We start from the raw sequence: 20,901 nt of genomic DNA on the forward strand, positions 1-20,901 counted from the left end.
TTCTTGGAGATGTGTTTTGGCATTAAGGGTAAATATTAAGATTAGACCTGGGCAGAGCTGACTACTACCGGGTGCGTCCCCAGGTGGCGGATCGGGGAACAGCCTTCAGATATGGAGGTTAGCTGCGATATAAGCAGAGCAATCTGGCGAATAAGCAGCCGTGGACCAACAGCGACTGAGCTATCAGGGCGTGGGGGAGCAGAAGTGGCAACTCTGTCTCACTTAAAACCTCACAAAGCCCAATGACAACTCGGTGACATGGCGAGTAGTGCCGCCATTAAATAAGTACCTGCTGGGGTCACTGCCCCTGACATTGGGAAGCAGCATTGTCAGTACTGACACAAGGTTGAAGCCAAATGATGACAGAAAAGCTTGTGATCAGAGATTTGCAGATGGCAATATGATTATATTGTGTACATCTGTAATACTGCAGAGCAGAAAGCAAACGGAGAAACTACTGCTCAACCTTATCTCCAGAACAACCACCATGGCGAGCAAACCCTTACAATTGGCCCCAAGTTCCCAGCGTCCCTTAAATGGGACAGGGGTGCGAAGAATCTCCGGGCTCAAAATGGTATCCACTTTTAAAATTGCAACTTGGAATGTCAGAACTCTGTATGAAGCTGGCAAATTAAGAAATGCCACAAGAGAAATGAAGAGGCTGGGCATCCGGATTTTTGGAATTTGTGAGACAAGATGGCCAGGATCTGGAAAGTGTCAACAAGATAATATGACAATGTATTACTTGTATTACTCTGGGAATGATGAGAACAAACATCGACATGGTGTAGCTGTAATAGTAGATGAAGAAATCAATAAATCAGTAATAAATTGGATTCCATTTTCTGAAAGGATAATGCTGTTACAACTTAAGGGAAACCCCGTTAACATAAATATCATCCAAGCTTTTGCACCCACAGCTGACAAAAGTGAAGAAGATGTTGAAGAGTTTTATGAACACCTAAAAGAGATTAAAAACCTAACAAAGAAACATGATATAAACATAGTGATGGGTGACTTCAATGCAAAAGTGGGAAGAGGGGGTGATGGAGAAATTGTTGACGAACATGGCTTAGGCACCAGAAATGACAGAGGAGATCGCCTAGTCCAATTCTGTCAGGAAGAAGATCTAACAATAGCAAATACCTGGTTTAAACTTCCACGCAGAAGACTGTACACTTGGAAATCGCCTCAAGATAACCAACATAATATTGTCAGAAATCAAATTGATTATATACTGATAAATAAAAGATTCCACAGTAGTATAAAGAGTGCAAAGACTTATCCTGGAGCAGATATCTCATCAGACCACAATCCCATAGTTGCAGAAGTACGTCTTAGATTAAAATCAGCTAAAAAATCACAAAAGAAGAAAAAGAAAATTGATGTAGAAAAACTGAAAGACCCGAACATAAATAAAAGTGCCAAGACACAGCTTAACCTGCAATTACAACAGATTAACATAGAAGAAAATAAAAGTGTGGAATCTCTTTGGAATAGCTTAAAGAATGCCATCGTAACAACAAGTATTGAAGAAGTAGGTTATGTGAATAATATAAAACAACAGGAATGGATGACAGATGACATTCTTTCTCTTATTGATACAAGAAGAATGTATAAAAACAAAGATCTAGCCAGGTATACAGAAACACATAACATCATCAAGAAAAAAATAAAAGAAGCCAAGGAAAATTGGATGAAAAATTTATGTACTGAAATTGAACTGCTTCAGAAGAAACATGATAATTTCAATCTGTATAAGAAAATCAACGAAATTTCCAGAAAACTGAGGAAAAAGCAAATAGTGTCTCTAAGAGATGAAAATGGAAAAATAGTTCTAGAAGAAGAGAATAAAGCACAGATTTGGATAAAATATGTAACAGAACTTTTCAATGATACTAGACAGAAGCCTATAAATATAAAAGATAACATTCAAGGACCAGCAATCATGAAATGTGAAATAGAGAATGCTATACGAACAAGTAAAACAGGAAAAGCCAGTGGACCAGATGGTGTGCAAACAGAATTTTTAAAATTAATAGAATAGAATAGAATAGAATAGAATAAAATAGAACCAGATAACATCAAACTTCTTGAAAAACTATTTAATAAAATATATGAAAGTGATGAATTTTCATCAGATTGGCTCAAATCTACATTTATCACTATCCCAAAGAAACCCAAAGCGAATTCCTGTGGTGACTTCAGACTTATTAGTCTAATGAGCCAAACATTAAAAATATTTTTGAAAGTAATTCAGAATAGCATTTATAGAAAAAGTGAAGAAACTCTAAGTGAAACACAATTCGGCTTTCGGAATGGTTTTGGTACTAGAGAGGCCCTTTTCTGTACCCAAATATTGATACAAAAATGCATAGAAAAACAGAAATCTGTCTTTATGTGTTTCATAGATTTTGAAAAAGCATTCGACAAAGTCAGACACACTAACTTAATAGAAATCCTTCAACAAATAAGGCTAGACGAACAAGACATAAGACTAATAACAAATCTGTATTGGAATCAGTCAGCTACTGTTCAATTAGACAACATTACCACCAGTGATATTATATTAACATCAAAAGAGGAGTGAGACAAGGATGTGTGCTCTCACCACTCCTGTTCAACATATATGCAGAGGTAATCTTTAAAAAAGCATTGGAAGAATGTCCAGAGGGAATCACAATAAATGGAAAGATTGTTAACAACCTACGATATGCAGATGACACCGTGCTAATTGCAGATAACATTATGGATCTCCAAAAACTCGTTGACAGAGTATACATAGAAAGCCAAAGAATGGGAATAAATATAAACATCAACAAGACAAAATACATGATCATCAGCAAACATCCAGCCTCATCAATGAAACTGACACTCAATGGTAAAAATATTGATCAAGTGTCAAGATATAAATATCTTGGTTGCTGGCTTAATGAATGGTGGAATCCAGAAATAGATATAAAGACAAGGATTGAAGTTGCACGGCAGTCCTTCATGAAAATGAGAACACTATTCTGCAATAAAGACCTAAACATGGAAATCAGATGCCGAATGCTGAAATGCTACGTGTAGTCTATTCTGCTCTATGGAGTTGAAACGTGGTCATTGAAGGCGACAACCATCAAGAAAATCGAAGCCTTTGAGATGTGGCTATACAGAAGAATGCTAAAGATATCATGGACAGAAAAAATTACCAATGAAGATGTCTTAAAATCCATTGGCAAAGCTAAACATCTTGTACAAATAATCAAGAAATGAAAAACATCATATCTTGGCCACATCATGAGAAACAGCAAATACCAACTTCTACAAACTATTTTGGTAGGAAGAATTGATGGCAAAGGAACTAGAGGAAGAAAAAGAATATCATGGTTTGACAACATCAAGACGTGGACAGGAAAGAGCAGTGCACAACTGCTCAGATTAGCACAAGACCGCAGTTTGTTCGCCAAGATGGTTGCTGACCTTCGATAGAAGATAGCACAATAAGAAGAAGGTCAGAGCTTGCTCCACCTTTACCACGAGTTGCCTCGGTCTTGCACCACCTGTGGGATCAGCTAGTCTTGCATCAATTGCAGGCGCAAACTTGACATTTTGTCTGTTTGCTCACTTGGGAAATGGAGTAAAACCAGGTTTAAAATTGCTTGGTATCTTTAACATAATTATACCCAAGTTAAAAATACTTTCTACACTCCTTCCTGCTGTTCAACCAAGTGAAAGAACTCCCCAGTGTCAACCCTGTAACCATCTCTCAACAGTTTAAAAGTCTCAATCATATCACCTCTCCTTCTTCTATCCACCAAACTCTGCAGTCCACATTCCTTCAGCTGATCCTGATAACTATCATTATACAGTCCTGAAACCATCTTTATTATCCGCTTTTGTACCCTTTCCACATTTAATTTATCCCCTTCAAATCCTGGGGACCAAATTTCAGAAAAATAGTCTAAGTATTGTCTGTTCAGGATCTTGCACAATGGAATGATAACTCTTTTATCTCTGCAGGTCAGTATCCTTCTCAGTATTGCAAAACTCCTCTGGGTTACCTTCACCACCTTTGCAATATGTCCCATAAATTTCAGGTTTCTATCAATCATCAATCCCAGATCTCTTGTCTCCCCTACTTCCTCCAGTATAACTACTCCCATAGAGTATGCAGTGTCCCATCGATGTTTCTCAAACCTCAAGACCTTACATTTTGCTGCATTAAACTGAAATTCCCCATTCATTTGCCCATCTATCTAGCTTATTCAAATCCTCTTGCAGGACTGCCGCATCTGCACTATTACTAATAATCCTTCCCAGCTTTGCATCATCTGCAAACAACTGAACATCCCCCTGCAATCCGCTGACAATGTCATTGATATAAAGGTTAAACAATATAGGTCCCAGCACTGAGCCCTGTGGGACCCCACTTGTAACCCTCTACTTCCTTGAAACTGCCCCACCATACACAACTCTCTGATACCTATTGGACAGCCAATCCTGAATCCAGTTTACCAATCTGACATCCAGACCCATGTGCTGCAACTTAAATATCAGCTTATCATGTGGCACCCTGTCAAATGCTTTCGCTAAGTCTAAGAAAATGGCAGTATATGCCTTTCCCTCATCTAATGCTCTTGTAACTTTATCATAAAAGGCTAGCATATTGCCAAAACAAGAGCGCCCCTTCACAAATCCATGTTGACTCTTACAGATAACATTACCCTCATCTGCATACGGTCCTTCACTACTTTCTCCAAGATCTTACTAACTAACTGCTGATGACACACAAACTGGTCTATAATTAGACACTTCCAGTCTGCTACCGCCCTTATGCAATGGCACTATCTTACCTTCAGCTGTAAATAATTAATTTAAGCTAATAAATTCCTTGTTTAGATTCCAGTGTCTCCATAGTTTCATGTTCCAGAAACTTCAACGTTTATATTTACATATGGTGCTCAGACATGGAACATCACTACTCAATGAGTAGCTAATAACGATAGCTTTGGGACGTTGTGCCTTCAAACAATACTATGTACATGGCAAGATCACATTCCTAATACTGTCATTCTTGAAGAAAGCCAGCAAAGACCCCGTAATAAAAAAAGGTTTAAAAAACATCAACTGAAATGGTTGGTACATCAGCCTAGACATCCACCTTCACTTATGCTCAGTGCACTTGCTCTCGACAGGCCAACTAATGGACACAGAGAAAGATCAAGAAAACAGTTTTGACATTACCTAAGTAAACCTTCTTTTTAAAGATGAGGCTTGTGAATCGTCTGCCATTTACCATTTGTAACAAAACTGCAACTTGGCTGATTTTCATCCGATAGACTTTATCTCCATGAGTTTTCTGATATGAATGTTTCTGTATATATTTCCCCTATTCATACATGAATAAATGATAATTTTATTACCCCTTTTGAACGAGAATGTCATGATAGCATTATTCTTCCAGCTGTTTTATATATCTTGCTCTTTTAGACATTTATTAAATAGACTTTTTAGTTCTGTTAATCTTTAATGGTACCTGTGACATGACTATAAACAATAAATTACACGATAACCACAGTAATTAACTTTAATGAAATTAAAGTACAGATATTTTGTATTGAAAATAATAGCACATCATCAGTGTGTAGTATCAGTGTCAAGCAAATCAAAGAAATGGGAATACAAGGTACATACAGCAATTGGTGGTTTATCAAATAAAAACTGTTGCTGCATGCCAGAAATTAAAATTAATAAATAATATTATTAAAAATTATTTTTTTTGATGGTTACATAAAATAAGAATCTTCCAAACTTTTGAGAGGGAGGGACAATCGTCTCAATTCAGATTTGGCTGATGTAAAAGAGTTTTGCAACTTTCTTTGAAAAGGCATTCATATTTATTATTATTATTATTATTATTATTATTATTATTATCCAGGAATCCATGGAGTCAAAAGACTCATCGTGGGAGGTCGTTTTTAGGAAACACAAAGTTTATCATACCACGCTTTGAACCCACTGACCATTCCCACTCCAACCACTCTCTCAGGCAATGCATTCCAAGGTTCAACCACTCTCCATGCAAAAAAACCACTCCTCACCCTCTTGTGCACTGCCTGCTTTCGTAACTTCCAGGGATGGCCCCCTTGTCATTGCTCCTTCCCACCGTTCCACCAAGTGAAAGAACTCTCCAATGTCTACCCTGTAATTGCCTCTCAACAGTTTAAAAGTCTCAATCATATCATCTCTCCTTCTTCTATCCACCAAACTCTGCAGTTCACATTCCCTCAGTCGATCCTCATAACTCATATTGTACAGTCCTGAGACCATCTTTGTTATCTGCCTCTGTATCCTTTCCACAGTCAATTGATCCCCTTCAAATCCTGGGGACCAAATCTGAGAACAATAGTCTAAGTGTGGTCTGATCAGGGTCTTATACAATGGAATGATAACTCTTTTATCTCAGCAGGAAAGCATCCTTCTCAGTATTGCAGCAATCCTCTGAGTTACCATTACCACCTTTGCAATATGTCCCCTAAATTTCAGGTTTCTATCAATCATCAATCCCAGATCTCTTGTCTCCCCTACTTCCTCCAGTATAACTCCTCCCCATAGAGTATGCAGTGTCCCATCAATGTTTCCCAAACCTGAAGACCTTACATTTTGCTGCATTAAACTGAAATTCCCCATTCATTTGCCCATCCATCTAGCTTATTCAATAGCCTCTTGCAGGACTGCCACATCTGCACTATTACTAATAATCCTTCCCAGCTTTGCATCATCTGCAAACAACTGAACATCCCTTGCAATCCACTGACAATGTCATTGATATAAAGGTTAAACAATATAGGTCCCAGCACTGAGCCCTGTGGGACCCCTACTTGTAACCCTCTGCTTCCTTGAAACTGCCCCACCATACACAACTCTCTGATACCTATTGGACAGCCAATCCTGAATCCATGTGCTGCAACTTAATTATCAGCTTATCGTGTGGCACCCTGTCAAATGCCTTTGCTAAGTCTAAGAAAATGGCAGTATATGCCTTTCCCTCATCAACTGCTCTTGTCACTTTATTATAAAAGGCAACCATATTACTAAAGCAATAGCGCCCCTTAACAAATCCATGTTGATTCTCACAGATAACATTACCCTCATCTGCCCAACACTGTATATAGTCCCTCACTAATTTCTCCAAGACCTTAACAACTACTGATGACACACAAACAGGCCTATAATTAGATACCTTCCAGTCTGCTACTGCCTTTATGCAGCGGCACTATCTTACCTTCTTCCTTCCATTTCCTGGGTACCTTTCCCACAGCCAGACTTTTATTGAAAAGCCAGGTCAACAGAGCTGTCAGTTCTTTAGCACATTCTCTCAAAACCCGTGATGAAATACCATCCAGACCAACAGCTTTACTGGTATCCAGAGTACTCAGTATTTGGAACACACACTCTCCTCTTGCACCTCTAAACCCTGAATCTGCCCTATCCCTCTAGTATTAAAGCCTCCTCCAGGATGAAATACTCCAATAAAGTGCTCATTGAACAACTCCACTATGTCCTCTGCATCAGTCACTCTGTTCTCATTTTTATCCCACAATGTAATTCTTCCACAATCGTTTTTCCGCCTACTGGCCACATAGCTAAAATATTTCATAGGATTTTCTTTGGTGCTTAGTGTCAATCTCTTCTCATATTCCAGTTTTGCCTTTATCTCCATTCTGATCACTCTCCTGGCCTGTGTTTTATATTCTTCATGTATCTGTCTTCCATCCCTCTCCTTATATCTCTTCCATAATCTCTTTTTCAACTGCAGTTCCTGTTTGATATCGTTTGTCATCCACTTTACTCCAAATTGTGTCTGCTTCTTCACCCATGGAATACAGCTTACTATTGCTGCTAACAAATATTCTTTCACAATTTCCCAAACACTAATGATATCCTGGCCTTCCAATTCTGCCCTCCATGGAACTGCCCCTAGTTGATACCTAAGACTATTATAATCACCCCCCTTATAATTCCACATACGTTCCCATTTCTTTGATACACCTGCATGTCTGTTCATCTTCCAAGTCAAAACCACATGGTCATCACTCTCTCCAACTGGTGGAAGAGATGTCATCTCACTTATTATCAGCTTTTCTGATGCTATGACCAAATCTAAAATTCTTGAGCCTCTTGTTCCCTCTATTACATACTGCCGAAGACGTTTGTCCCTCAAGAATTCCAGAATTACATTCCCTTCTTACTACTTGCATTTTCCTCTTCCCAGCTTATACTGCTTAAAATCTCCCATAACAATCATTCTTCTTGCACTTGCCAAGCTCAACTGCCTAAAGATCTCCTGGTCACCACCCTCTGTGCTCCCTGGTTTATAGCAACACCCCACTAAATATCCTGTCTTGGCCACTTCTACCATACACCATATGCTTTCAAAACCATTTGTGTCACTGCCTTCCAAAACCTCCACTCATAGAGGACATAAGCTATCACTTATCATAAGCAGTACTCCACCACCATGTTTTCCTTTCCTATCCTGCTGAAAAATGCTGTACCCTGCCACTTCAATTCCGGTTATTATATCATCCTCCATCAACCACGTCTCAGAGATCCCAATAATCTTTGGCCAGGTTGATGCTATCAACGCCACCAATTCATCTCCTTTATTTTGGATACTCCTGGCATTAGTATAGAGCAGGGGTTCCCAACCTTTTTGTTTCCTAGAGCACATTCTAAAATACCGGTAGGGCGATGGGCACCATTCTACTTTTTCAAGCAAATTTTTTGAATTCATTTGTTAAATGAATACATACAAAGTTTACATTATAATCAAATGTTTTATTACTTAAAAGTTTACATTATATAAAAATTTAAATATATATATGTAAGTTAGTGTGATCTTTGGCATTGCATTTCATTGGCTAGTGCTTTATAATTAGGAGAATATGATGATATTCCAATTCTTAAACTAGAATGAACAACTTCGAATGCGCGTCTACTTTATATTGTATGCATTTTATTCTCGTCATGTGTCATTAACGCATGCGTCATATAGCATGCCATGAATTGTTGCGTGATTATTTCAAACTATACGGCACACGGTTGAATAGCGGCGGGCACACACAAGTTAGTCGACGAGTGCCATGGTGCCTATGGGCATAGGGTTGGGAACCCTTGGTATAGAGCATAAAAATGTCACTGCTTCTATATCTATCATTGTCCCCTCTCAACCCCCCCCCTGAGTTCAATGTTATCTGATGTAGTCCCCCTTCCCCACAAGAGGCCACCTTTGCTACCATCCATCCTAGGAATTCTAGTTTCCCTGTATTGACATACTGACTCTTTCAGAAAACAGCAATCTTTTCATATACCTTCGTCCTTCCTCATTCAAATGCATGCAGTCTCTAGCATACAGTTCCCTTCTGTCCTCAAACACCCTCCAAGCATCCACATATTTCGATCCTCTCTTCTCACACATTCTGACTATTATGTGATTCAGTATTGCTGCTCTTCTGCTCAGCTCGTAACTATCATACCTGGGCAACACACACACACACAATCTTCCTTCTCTGCGTTTTCTTTTGCACAACTTCAAGCACCAATCTCAGATCTCTCAGATTTAATCTCAGATTTAAACCTGCTTTTAGGAGAAGACGAGGTTCATCCCACTGGATACTGTGTTTATTGTGACTACTATGTTGTGCAATTTCAGACTTTTGATATTTCATGTACTCAATATAATATTGATGTTTATTAATTCTTTTTTCTATAGAATGGCCTATCTGTCCAAAGTATGTTAGATTACATTCACAAGGTATCTGGTAAATGCCAGCTAATGATAGAGGTGAAAGTTTGTGTTTTGTAAATGGCAACAGATGAGAAATTTTTTTGATAGGAAAATATGTGGGAATAAGATGATACTTCTTCAAAATTCTACCAATCAGTTCAGAGATGCCAGAAATATAAGGGATTGGAACCCTGGTCTGTTGAAGAATCCTGAGGTGTTGGATATGAGTCAATTATCTGCTGGATTTCTTTAAGGTTGTAACCATTAAATTCCATTAACATTTTGACTGAATCGGAATGATTGTCTTTCTCTCTCTCTCTCTCTCAAAAGTTTCGGAGATTCTTATTTTATGTAACCATCAAAAAAATAGTTTTTAGTAATATTATTATTTAATATTAATATCTAGCACGTGGCAACAGTTTTTATTTGGTAAACCACCGACTGCTGTATGTACCTTGTATTCCTGTTTCTTTGATTTGCTTGTTTCTACACACTGATGATGTACTGTTATTTTCAGTACGAAATATCTGTTCATTAATTTCATTAAAGTTAATTATTGTGGTTATCATGTAATTTATTGTTAATAATTCTGTTAATATTTCTCTTGCTGCTTTTATCATTTATATTGTAATTCCATCTTCTCCTGGCATTTTATTATGTTTCATATCTTTCATTGATTGTTCTATTTTGAAAGTTTGTATTTTTCTGGGATACTCTTTTGTTCTGGCTTCCATGTAATACTGTTTTCAATGGTGCTTGTAATGTTATGCAATTTTGAAAAATACTGTCTAGCCCTTTCTACTATGCTTTATTTATCTTTGATATCTTTCCCATTTCACCTTCTAGTGTTATTTTTCTTCCTATAGTGAGATTGTTTCACAGTACTTCCATATTTTTGTTGTTATATATTGTTTCTTTTATCGTTTTATCATCTTTAATATTTTTTCTGATAGTTTTATTTATTTATAAAGAGCCAATGGCTTCATTTCGGCAATATAAACATTATTTAAATTAAGGGGATATTAAATCCCTCTTAATTTAAATTAAGAGGGATATTAAATTTTCAAGCTCTTATCTTTTCTCCAACAGATTTTATTGTTTTCTCTGAGAAGTATTTATTTTTAACCATTTTATCTTTTGCAGTCTCATGTGTGCTTTTTCTATAATGATAAGATTAATATTTTACCTTATTAAGTTACTTAAATATTCGGCATGAAATTCTCTGATTCCAATCTTTGAGTTTCTTATTCAGTTTTAAAATAATGTGGGATTTAATATCCCCTTAATTTAAATAATTTTCCCTTATATTATTATTATTATTCAGGCCTCCATGGAGACAAAAGACTCATCGTGGGAGGTCCTCTCCTAGGAAACATAGTCTATCATACTACTCCTTGAACTCACTGACCGTTCTTGATCCCACCACTATATCAGGCAATTCATTCCACAGTTCAACCAACCACCATGCAAAGAAACCACTCCTCACACTCTTGCTCACACCTTCCTTTCATAACTTCCAGGAATGGCCCCTTGTTCTTGCTCCTTCCCATGTTCCACCAAGTGAAAGAACTCTCCATTGTCAACCCTGTAACTGCCTCTCAACAGTTTAAAAGTCTCGATCATATCACTTCTTCTTCTATTCACCAAACTCTGCAGTCCACCTTCCCCCAGTCCATCCTCATAACTGGCATTGTAAAACCATCTTTGTTATCTGCCTCTGTACTCTTTCCACAGTTAATTTATCCCCTTCAAATTCTGGGGACCAAATTTGAGAACAGTAGTCGAAGTGTGGATTGAACAATAACTCTTATCTCTGTAAGTCAGCATCCTTCTCAGTATTGTCGCAATCCTCTGAGTTACCCTTACCACCTTTGCAATATGCTCCCTGAATTTCAGTTTTCTATTAATCATCACCCCCAGATTTCTTGTCTCCCCTACCTTCTCCAGTACAACTCTTCCAATCAAGTATGCAGCTTTATATCGATGTATCCCAAACTTCCATTCATTTGCCCATCTGTCTAGTTTATTCAAATCCTCTTGCAGGGCTGCCATCTGCACTATTACTAATAACCCTTCCCAGCTTCACATCATCTGCAAACAACTGAATATTCCTCTGCAATCCACTGACAATATCATTGATATAAAAGTTTAACAATACAGGTCCCAGTACTGAGCCCTATTGGACCCACTTGTAACCTTCTGCTTCCTTGATATTGCCCCACCATACACAACTCTATGATACCTATCAGATGGCCAATCCTGAATTCAGTGGACTAACCTGACATCTAAACCCACATGCTGTAACTTAATATCAACTTATCATGTGGCACCCTGTGAAATGCCTTTGCAAAATCCAAAAAAAAAAAAATGGCAGTATATGCCTTTCCCTCATCAACTGCTCTTGTCTCTTAATTATTAAAGGCAATCATATTACTAAAGCAAGAGTACCCCTTGACAAATCCATGTTGACACTCACAGATAAAATTACGTTCATCTTCACAATGCTGTATATGGTCCTCACTAATTTCTTCAAGATCTTAACAAACTACTGATGAAACACAAACTGGCCTCTAATTGGACCCTTCCAGTCTGCTACCGCCCTTATGCAAAGGCACTATCTTACCTTCCTTCCTTTCCATTTCCTTATCCATTTGAAGATTTCTGTTTTCATTCATTTCATTTATTTCTTTGATTGTATAATTTTTTTGCAATTTCTTCTTTTGGTATTTTTTGTTGGCTACTAATGTTTTATTATTTATCTTTACATATATTTTTTTATTCTATTTCATCCTGTAATTTTTTCTTCTATTGCTATTTTCCCTCTAACTATTCTGTGATCACTTCCTATGCCCAGTTTGACTGATGACTGAAATATCTTTAAATCTTCTTATGTGAGGTGATAAAATGTAATCTATTTCTCTTTTTGTTTTCCATTTGGACTAATCAATGTCCATTTTCCAGTTGGTCTTTCAACTGGTTTCTCATCATAAAGTTTAATATCATATTTCCTCACTCATTTCGTTTTCTTGTTCTATATTTTCCTATACACCTTTCAAGTTAATTTCTTTGTCCTTCATTTTGTTTTCTTATTCCATTTGCTATAAACCACATAGTCCATAGTACTCAATGTCATTTATTTTTATTTTTATTTATTTATTTTTTTTTTATTAATGATGGTTAAGGTTTTAGAGAAGTTGGTAAGAGGAAGAATTCAGGAACTGGTGGATGATATGATACCCTTTTTTGGGGGGAGGGGGATAGTTTCATAAAGGTCTTGCCTTAGTAATTTACTCACTTTTTATCCAAAGAAACTTTTTTTGATGAGAGCTGATTTGGAATAAGAAAATGACTACACAATGATACTACTGGACTTTGCAAAAACAGTTCAAGCAGATAATCTTCATGGACCTCTGATATATAAATTAGAGCAAGTAGGAATGAATGATTTGGAATGAAGCTGGTGATATGTATAAAATGGTGGCTGATGGGCAGATATCCAAGAATAGAATTCAGGAGAAGATGAGTGACTAGCAGCATGGTGCAGGGCTCTGTGCTTGGGTTGCTATTATTTAATTTGTACTTTAATGATAGAGGAAATTACTTTCATCTGCATCATCAGCAAATTGAATATTTGCTGATGATGCATAATTGGGTTGAGCACTAGTTAATAAAAGTAATGAAGAGTCCTGCAGGATGATTTAAATAGCTGACAATTTAATATAAGGTTATGAACTTTGGGATGAAAAGTTATAAGCTATGTACTACCTTGATGAAAATGAACTGCAGAAAATTGGTGAGTCTAGAGATTTTAAGTGAATGTTTGATAGGAAGAAGTTGGAGTTCAGAGGGCATATTGCAGAAGTGGATAAAATGCTCTTAAGATCAGTTGTATATTAAGCATGCTGACAAGCAGGAATAAGAAAGTTATTATCTCTCTTTATAAAGCTCTGATACTGCTAACATCTTAACTACTGTGCATGAATTTGGGTTCCTTGGAAATGAGGAAGTGGTGAAGATAATTCCAGAGGCAAGCGACCGTGATATGGCAGGTCTGCAGAATGCTTCCTTAGAAAATAGATTGAAGATTTGTGATTTAAAAAATTGTTGATAGATGGATAAGAGAGAGAGAGAGAGAGAGCAATCATAGAAACATGCAAGTGTCTAAAGAGCAGAAGAAATTTTTTCAGCCCATGACAAGAAGGGAGGGAACAAAGTGCCACTCATGGAAATTGTGTAAGAGTGTGGTTAACAAGGGATAAATTTCTTGTTTGGAGAGTGGGAGAATGAGTTGCCATAATAAGTTGTGAGTGCTTTGTCAGTGAATCTTCTTCTTATTGTGCTATCTTCTATCGAAGGTCAGCGACCATCTTGGCGAACAAACTGCACTCTTGTGCTAATCTGAGCAGTTGTGCACTGCTCTTTTCTGTCCACTTCTTGATGTTGTCAAACCATGATATTCTTTTTCTTCCTCTAGTTCCTTTGCCATCAATTCTTCCTACCAAAATAGTTTGTAGAAGTTGGTTTGCTGTTTCCCATGATGTGTCCAAGATATGATGTTTTTCGTTTCTTGATTATTTGTACAAGATGTTTAGCTTTGCCAATGGATTTTAAGACATCTTCATTGGTAATTTTTTCTGTCCATGATATCTTTAGCATTCTTCTGTATAGCCACATCTCAAAGGCTTGGTGGTTGTCGCCTTCAATGTCCATGTTTCAACTCCATAGAGCAGAATAGACCACACGTAGCATTTCAGCATTAGGCATCTGACTTACATGTTTAGGTCTTTATTGCAGAATAGTGTTCTCATTTTCATGAAGGACTGCCGTGCAACTTCAATCCTTGTCATTATATCTATTTCTGGATCCCACTGTTCATTAAGCCAGCAACCAAGATATTTATATCTTGACACTTGATAATATTTTTCCCATTGAGTGTCAGTTTCATTGATGAGGCTGGATGTTTGCTGATGCTGGTGAATGAGTTTAACATTTGTGATTGTGTATTTGTCCTACTAATGATTAAATAACTCCCTGTGTAATTCTTTGTATAACATTTTTCTAATGTTTTTGTTTAAGGCAGTTCATATACAGCTGACTCTCTCTATAAACAAACTTGTTGAGACCACAGGAATAATTTGCTGTAGTGAATATTTTTGTCTAGCAAATTTCTTTTAGCATAGCATCCTAACAATGGGGATTTGGTTGGGATTCAAGAAATTTGTTATAGTGGTGTTTGATATAGTGAGAGTTGACTGCATCATGTAATTTTAGACAAATCAGCCAATGTTTTATAGTAACACGCTATAAAAGTACCATGTAAAGTCAGCTCTCCTTATTATCTCTTTTTATTTCATATGCTGTTTAGTCTATGCCCAACTTCAGTTACTTTAACTTGAAATTTTGTTATCCAAATAAATAACATCCTGGTTTAATCTTTTCAAACTATTTCATTTTAGTACAAAGAAGTTGATGCTCTAGAATCCATATTTAAATTTTGGAGAAACAATGATGTAGAGGCATTTAATATATCAGCACAATGGTAAGTTGTGTTTAAGAGTTAAGCTGCCATTCAACGTATAGTAATATAATTAGTATATTGTGATATGAAATGGTCAGTATTATTGGATATATATGTCATCATCATCAAATTCCTGGCATATACCCTCAAGGGGTGTACAGGATATGATAGTACTACATGAAAAATTTACATCATTACTAACTTCCTATCTACAATTTTCCTCCAAATCAGTTTGTTACCTGTCAAGACTCTAACATTATCAGATCTTAAGTTTCAGTAAGGAAATACCTTGAGTAGACATATTACTTACTATTATAATAACAGAATTAACTCATGTAAAATATTTTTTATTCATAGAATTTTCACCTGAGTATCACAGGCATCATCAGTGCAGGTACAAAGGCTAATTAAACAATAACTGTTATATTCACAAAGCGCCACCTAAGTAGCCAAGGTTAAATTTCCTAAATTTATTTTTAAAAAAAAAAATTTTATATATTTAAAAAATTTTTTTTTAAAATTATTTTTTTAATATATATATATGTGTGTGTGTGTGTGTGTACAATTACAAGTTAGGAAAGATTTGCTGATTTATAGAGTACTATCTCCCACAAGGGGGAAAGACGTAGACCATCGGATCGTTATTTCACTCCCCTTTAGGTTAGGGGAGTGAAGTAACGTTTCACATGTTTCTTTGTAAAGCCATTCCATTAGGAGGAACCGACTTTTGTGAATGACTTTTGTCTTGTTCCACTGAACTCTATGTGTAGTGTTGATGGCATGATCTGCAAGTCCAGACCGTTCGGGTTCAAGGTACTGGATGTACAACTTGTGTTCTTCTAACCGGATCAGAGCAGATCTTCCTGTTTGTCTGAAATATGATAACCCACAAGAGCAGGGAATCTGGTAGACACCTGGATAGCTGAGATGTGGGAGCTTGTCCTTTGGAGATATGAGGAATATGGAGATTTTTAGAATGGCCACAAAAATATTTAGTGGTTTTAACACTTTAGCTATGCATTCGCTAATGCCTTGCACATAGGGAATAGGTATACGTGTAGGTTCTTCTGTATTTGAAGATGATGCTGAAGCATGACTACTTAAAGCTCGTTTTATGAAAGAATTCTTATAACCATTGGATATGAAGGAGGAATTAATATATTGTAATTCTTTTTGTAATAGTTCTTCTGAAGAACAAAAGGAGTGGGCTCTATGAACCGTGTTTTTATAGTACCTGCCTTTTGACTGGGATGGTGATTCAGCATGGATGTACTGGCCCGTATGAATCTCCTTCCTATAGACTATGAATTGTAGGTTACCATCTGGTTGGTGAAAAATTAAGAAGTAAATGGCAAAGTAAATAAGCTAACTGCTTATTTACTTCTACTTCTAGGGTGAACTGGATCCTTGGATGAAGTGCATTTATTTTTGAGAGAAACTGTTGTCCGAAGCACCCTTCCATATGCCAAAAATGCCATCCACATATCTGAACCAAAGGTTAGGTCTGGGTGTAATGTTGTCAAAGATACGTTGTTCGAAGTGTTCCATGAAGTAGTTGGCAATAGCAGTCAATGTTGTCCACCAACGGAACATTTGTAAATAGTGAAACAACATTTAGACTAATCATAATCTCCGAATCATCTAGATGCAGATCAGAAATTTTATTTCTGAAATCCACAGAATTTTTTATATACGTAGCAGTTCTTCTAGTTGAAGAAGTGAGTAAATTTGACAGAGATTTTCATATTTTGTAAGTGGGACAACCTCTACAGTCTACAACAGGTCTTAATGGAATTCCTGGCTTATGTACTTTTGGAAGACCATATAATTTCAGTGGGAACCCGTAGGAGGTCTTTAGTGTTTTCTTTTTATCTTCATCCCATATCGATATTTTTTCTATAAGAGCATTAAGTCTTTTTATTTGGCTACCTGTAGGATCTGAAGTGAGGGTCCTATAAGTCGAATAGTTGCAGAGTAACAGTGACATTTTTCTTTTGTATTCTCTTCTGTCTTGAATGACTACAGCCTTCCCTTTGTCAGCTTTCATAATAATTAGGTTCTTGTTATTTTTCAGCGATTTCAGTGCTTTTTGTTCAGTGTATGATAGGTTCGGCCAAGGAGGCTTGGCATTAAAAAGAATTTTTGCACACTCAAATCTTCTCCTGTTAGCTGTTTTTTGGGGTAAGAATTGAATACCTCTGTCTATGCTATGGAAAAAATCTATTATGGGTACCTTATTCGAAGCAACGGCAAAATTATGACCTTTGGACAGAACAAAACGTTTGCTGTCTGTTAGCGGCTGGCCGGAGACACATTGATCACTACTCTATCTGTATCACTGACAATATTGCTAGATTTGGGGTGTCTCATCAGTGAATCAAACTTGTGTTTTAATCTATCATGGGAAGCATTAAAAACCTTTTGGTATGACATCGATGATATGCATAAAATGGTGTTAAAATTTTCAGTCTCTAATACTGGTTCTATAGTGTTCTTGATATATACTATTTCTTTGTTCGAAAGGGCAAGAGATTTCTTTGCTTCTTGTAGCTGATAATTTAACAGTGACCTAGTGCCGTTTAAATAAATCCAATGGGCTCTTTGAGACTTAAAAAACTTCTTTTAGTTTACAGCAGGTAGGAATAACCTGAGCCATCTTACAGTGCTTTAGGAATATTATTCTGTTAATGCATTTCACCTTCTTAACTAATACTTTACTATATCTAACACATTGTTTGGATGTAGACTCTCCTTGAAGTCTCGATATAAGTTTCAGTAAGGATATTTCCTTACTGAAAGTGAGTAGACATATTACTTACTATTATAATAATGGAATTAACTCATGTACCTGTACTGATGATGCCTGTGATACTCAGGCAAAAGTTCTACGAATAAAGAATATTTTACATGATTTAATTCCATTATTATATCCAGGGAGTCTGAGACTCATCGAGGGAGGCCACATACTACATACACCAGCTATTATACTCATTCTTGAATTCATTCACACTGCTTACACTCACAACATCCAATGGCAATCCATTCCAATCACGCACCGCCCTCTGAGAGAAAAATCTAGCCCTCACACCCGTCTTGGCAGCCTTCATTCTCAGCTTCCAAGGATGCCTCTCTCGTCCTTTCCTCACCCTCCATAAATTGAAAAATTCCATCAATTGAAATCCTGTATGACCCTTTCAGAAGTTTGTAAGTCTCAATCATATCACCCCTCTTTCTCCTGTTTGCTAGTGGCTGCAGTTTACAAATTCTCAATCTGTCTTCATAATCAGTATTCTACAATCCTGATACCATTTTTAACACTCTCCTTTGTACTCTCTCCATATATCAGAATTACAATGGAAACCAAACCTGCACACAATAGTCCAAGTGAGGTTTTATCAAGGCCTTGTAAAGAGGCAAAATAACATGCTTATCTTTACATGTGAACGTTCGTTTTAGCATTGCAATTATTTTTTAAGTTGTATTTGCAATCTTTGCCACATGGCCCCTAAACTTCAACTTCCTATCTATTAATACTCCATAATCCCTAGCCTCATCAGTTTCTTCTAGCCTAATCCCACCAATATAATACAACATTGGATATCTAATCATGCCGAAGTGAATGACTTGACATTTACTGACATTGAACTGACACCCATTTTCCCATGCTCACAATTCCAGCCTATACAAATCAATCTGCATATCAGCAGAATTCCTGATTACCTTACCTATCTTTGCATCATCAGCAAATAACTGCATGTCACTTGTCAAATCCTTCCCAATATCATTAATGTACAGATTGAATAACAGTGGACCAAGCACTAATCCTTGTGGTACATCTCTTGTTATTTATTTATTTTATTTTTTTTTATTAATCTTTGTACTGGTTATGAGCAGTACTACTCTGACATCACGTCCAGACTTGATATAGGCCTAAGCCTTTACAAGTGTTTTACCCTATGCCTGTTCTAGTTATCATTGTAGGGCCCTCAAGGAAAGAACTTTTATATCCTTCTGCATAAGCCCAAGCTGTTTTAAGTCTTTAAACTTTGCAGACTCAGATCCCCCGTATACCACTTTTTGATATCTGTCAGTCAGCCATCCTCTTATCCATGCTAATATTGTATAACACAAACCCATTTTGTCCAATTTATGCAGCAGTCTGCCATGCTGTATTCTGCCAAAAGCCTTAGCAAAATCCAAATGTATCATGGTGTATCCATTCCCCTTGTCTAATTCAGTTGTAACATTATTATAGAATGTGAGCAAGTTGCTAAAACATGACCTTCCCTTAGTAAACCCATGTTGTTCATTGCAAAGTAGATATTCACTGTCAACCCATTTCTGAATGTGAGCCCTAACCAAGTTTTCCAAAATCTTCATCACAACTCTTGAGATACTAATTGGTTGATAGTTGGATACATTGGTCTTTGTACAACCCTTGTGCAATGGAATTACCATACATTCCTTCCTTTCCTGTGGAATCTTCCCTGTTCTGAGACTCATATTAAACATTCTGGTCAAAGGAATGACCAGTTCAGCTGAACACTGTTTTAGTACACTTGCTGTTTTCCATCAGTCCCTATTGATGAATTCTTATTCAGTTTGTGCAACAGCTCTAATACCTCGGCCTCACCACCTGTGTTTCTTCATCTAGTAAAGAGGTAACAGTGAACTCAATGTTGCATTCACCAGGTTGATAGCTTTTGACGAAATGGGCACTCATTAACTGAACAACCTCTCCTGCATCTGTAACCCTCATGCCATCTGGATTTAGAAGAGTTATTCTTTCGTATTCATTCTTTCTTTTACTTGCAGCATATCGATAGAATTCTTGTGGATCGTCTTTAGCACGCAGAGCCTTTTCATAATCAGACTTTGCTTTCTGTACAACAGTTATGACTATTCTAGCATGCTGCTTATAACTTTCATAACGAACGTCATCCTTATGCAAACGGTATTCCTTCCACATCGTCCTTTTCTTTCGAATCTCTTGCTTAATAAGATTACACATCCACTTGACTCCTATTCTATTTATTCTTTAAGCTCTCGGAACACATTCTGATATTGCATCATTTAAGTATTGTTTAAATGCTTCCCATGCACTGTCTATATTCTTTCCATCGAGCAACCGATCCCATTCCATTGAACTCAGTATACTCCTCAGTTGGTCATAATTTCCTGCTTTATAGTTCAGCATGTAACCTTTTCTAAATGGAAAATTCATAAACTTAGTCACTTCCCAAGTGAGTACCACATGATCACTATCACCAACTGGAGGCAGAATAGTTACGTCTTTAACTGAAATGCCCTCTGACACTATAATCAAATCTAACACTCTTTGACTTCGAGTTCCTTCTGTCACATGCTGCTTGAGGAAGTTGTCCCACAACAGCTCAATAAATGCATTTTCATTCTTCTGATGAGATTCTACTGCTATCCAATCAATATTTGGATAATTGAAGTCTCCCATTATGATTACTCTTTTCGTGCTCACCTGTTCTATTTGGTGATGCATTTCTTCATCACCAGCAACCAATCCACCAGATCTGTAACAACACCCCACTACGTAATTTGTCTTGTTAGATTCCACCTCACACCAGATGGCTTC

At 36.9% G+C, this 20,901-nt stretch overlaps 1 protein-coding gene across 2 annotated transcripts in view; it reads left to right on the plus strand.

Moving 5' to 3' along the window:
• Positions 1-20,901, plus strand: part of Dnaaf3 (Dynein axonemal assembly factor 3) — a 223,732-nt gene that overhangs the window by 98,461 nt on the left and 104,370 nt on the right. For both annotated transcript variants that reach the window (XM_090410152.1, XM_090410151.1), the window contains exon 8: positions 15,232-15,314. In XM_090410152.1, coding sequence (XP_090266278.1) covers positions 15,232-15,314 — 83 coding nt within the window. The remainder of the gene's footprint in view (positions 1-15,231; positions 15,315-20,901) is intronic.

The sequence above is a fragment of the Typopeltis vanoorti genome, chromosome 20, assembly GCF_054136105.1.
Source record: "Typopeltis vanoorti isolate ZY-2024b chromosome 20, IOZ_Tvanoo_1.0, whole genome shotgun sequence".
In the NCBI taxonomy this organism is placed as follows: Eukaryota; Metazoa; Arthropoda; class Arachnida; order Uropygi; family Thelyphonidae; genus Typopeltis; species Typopeltis vanoorti.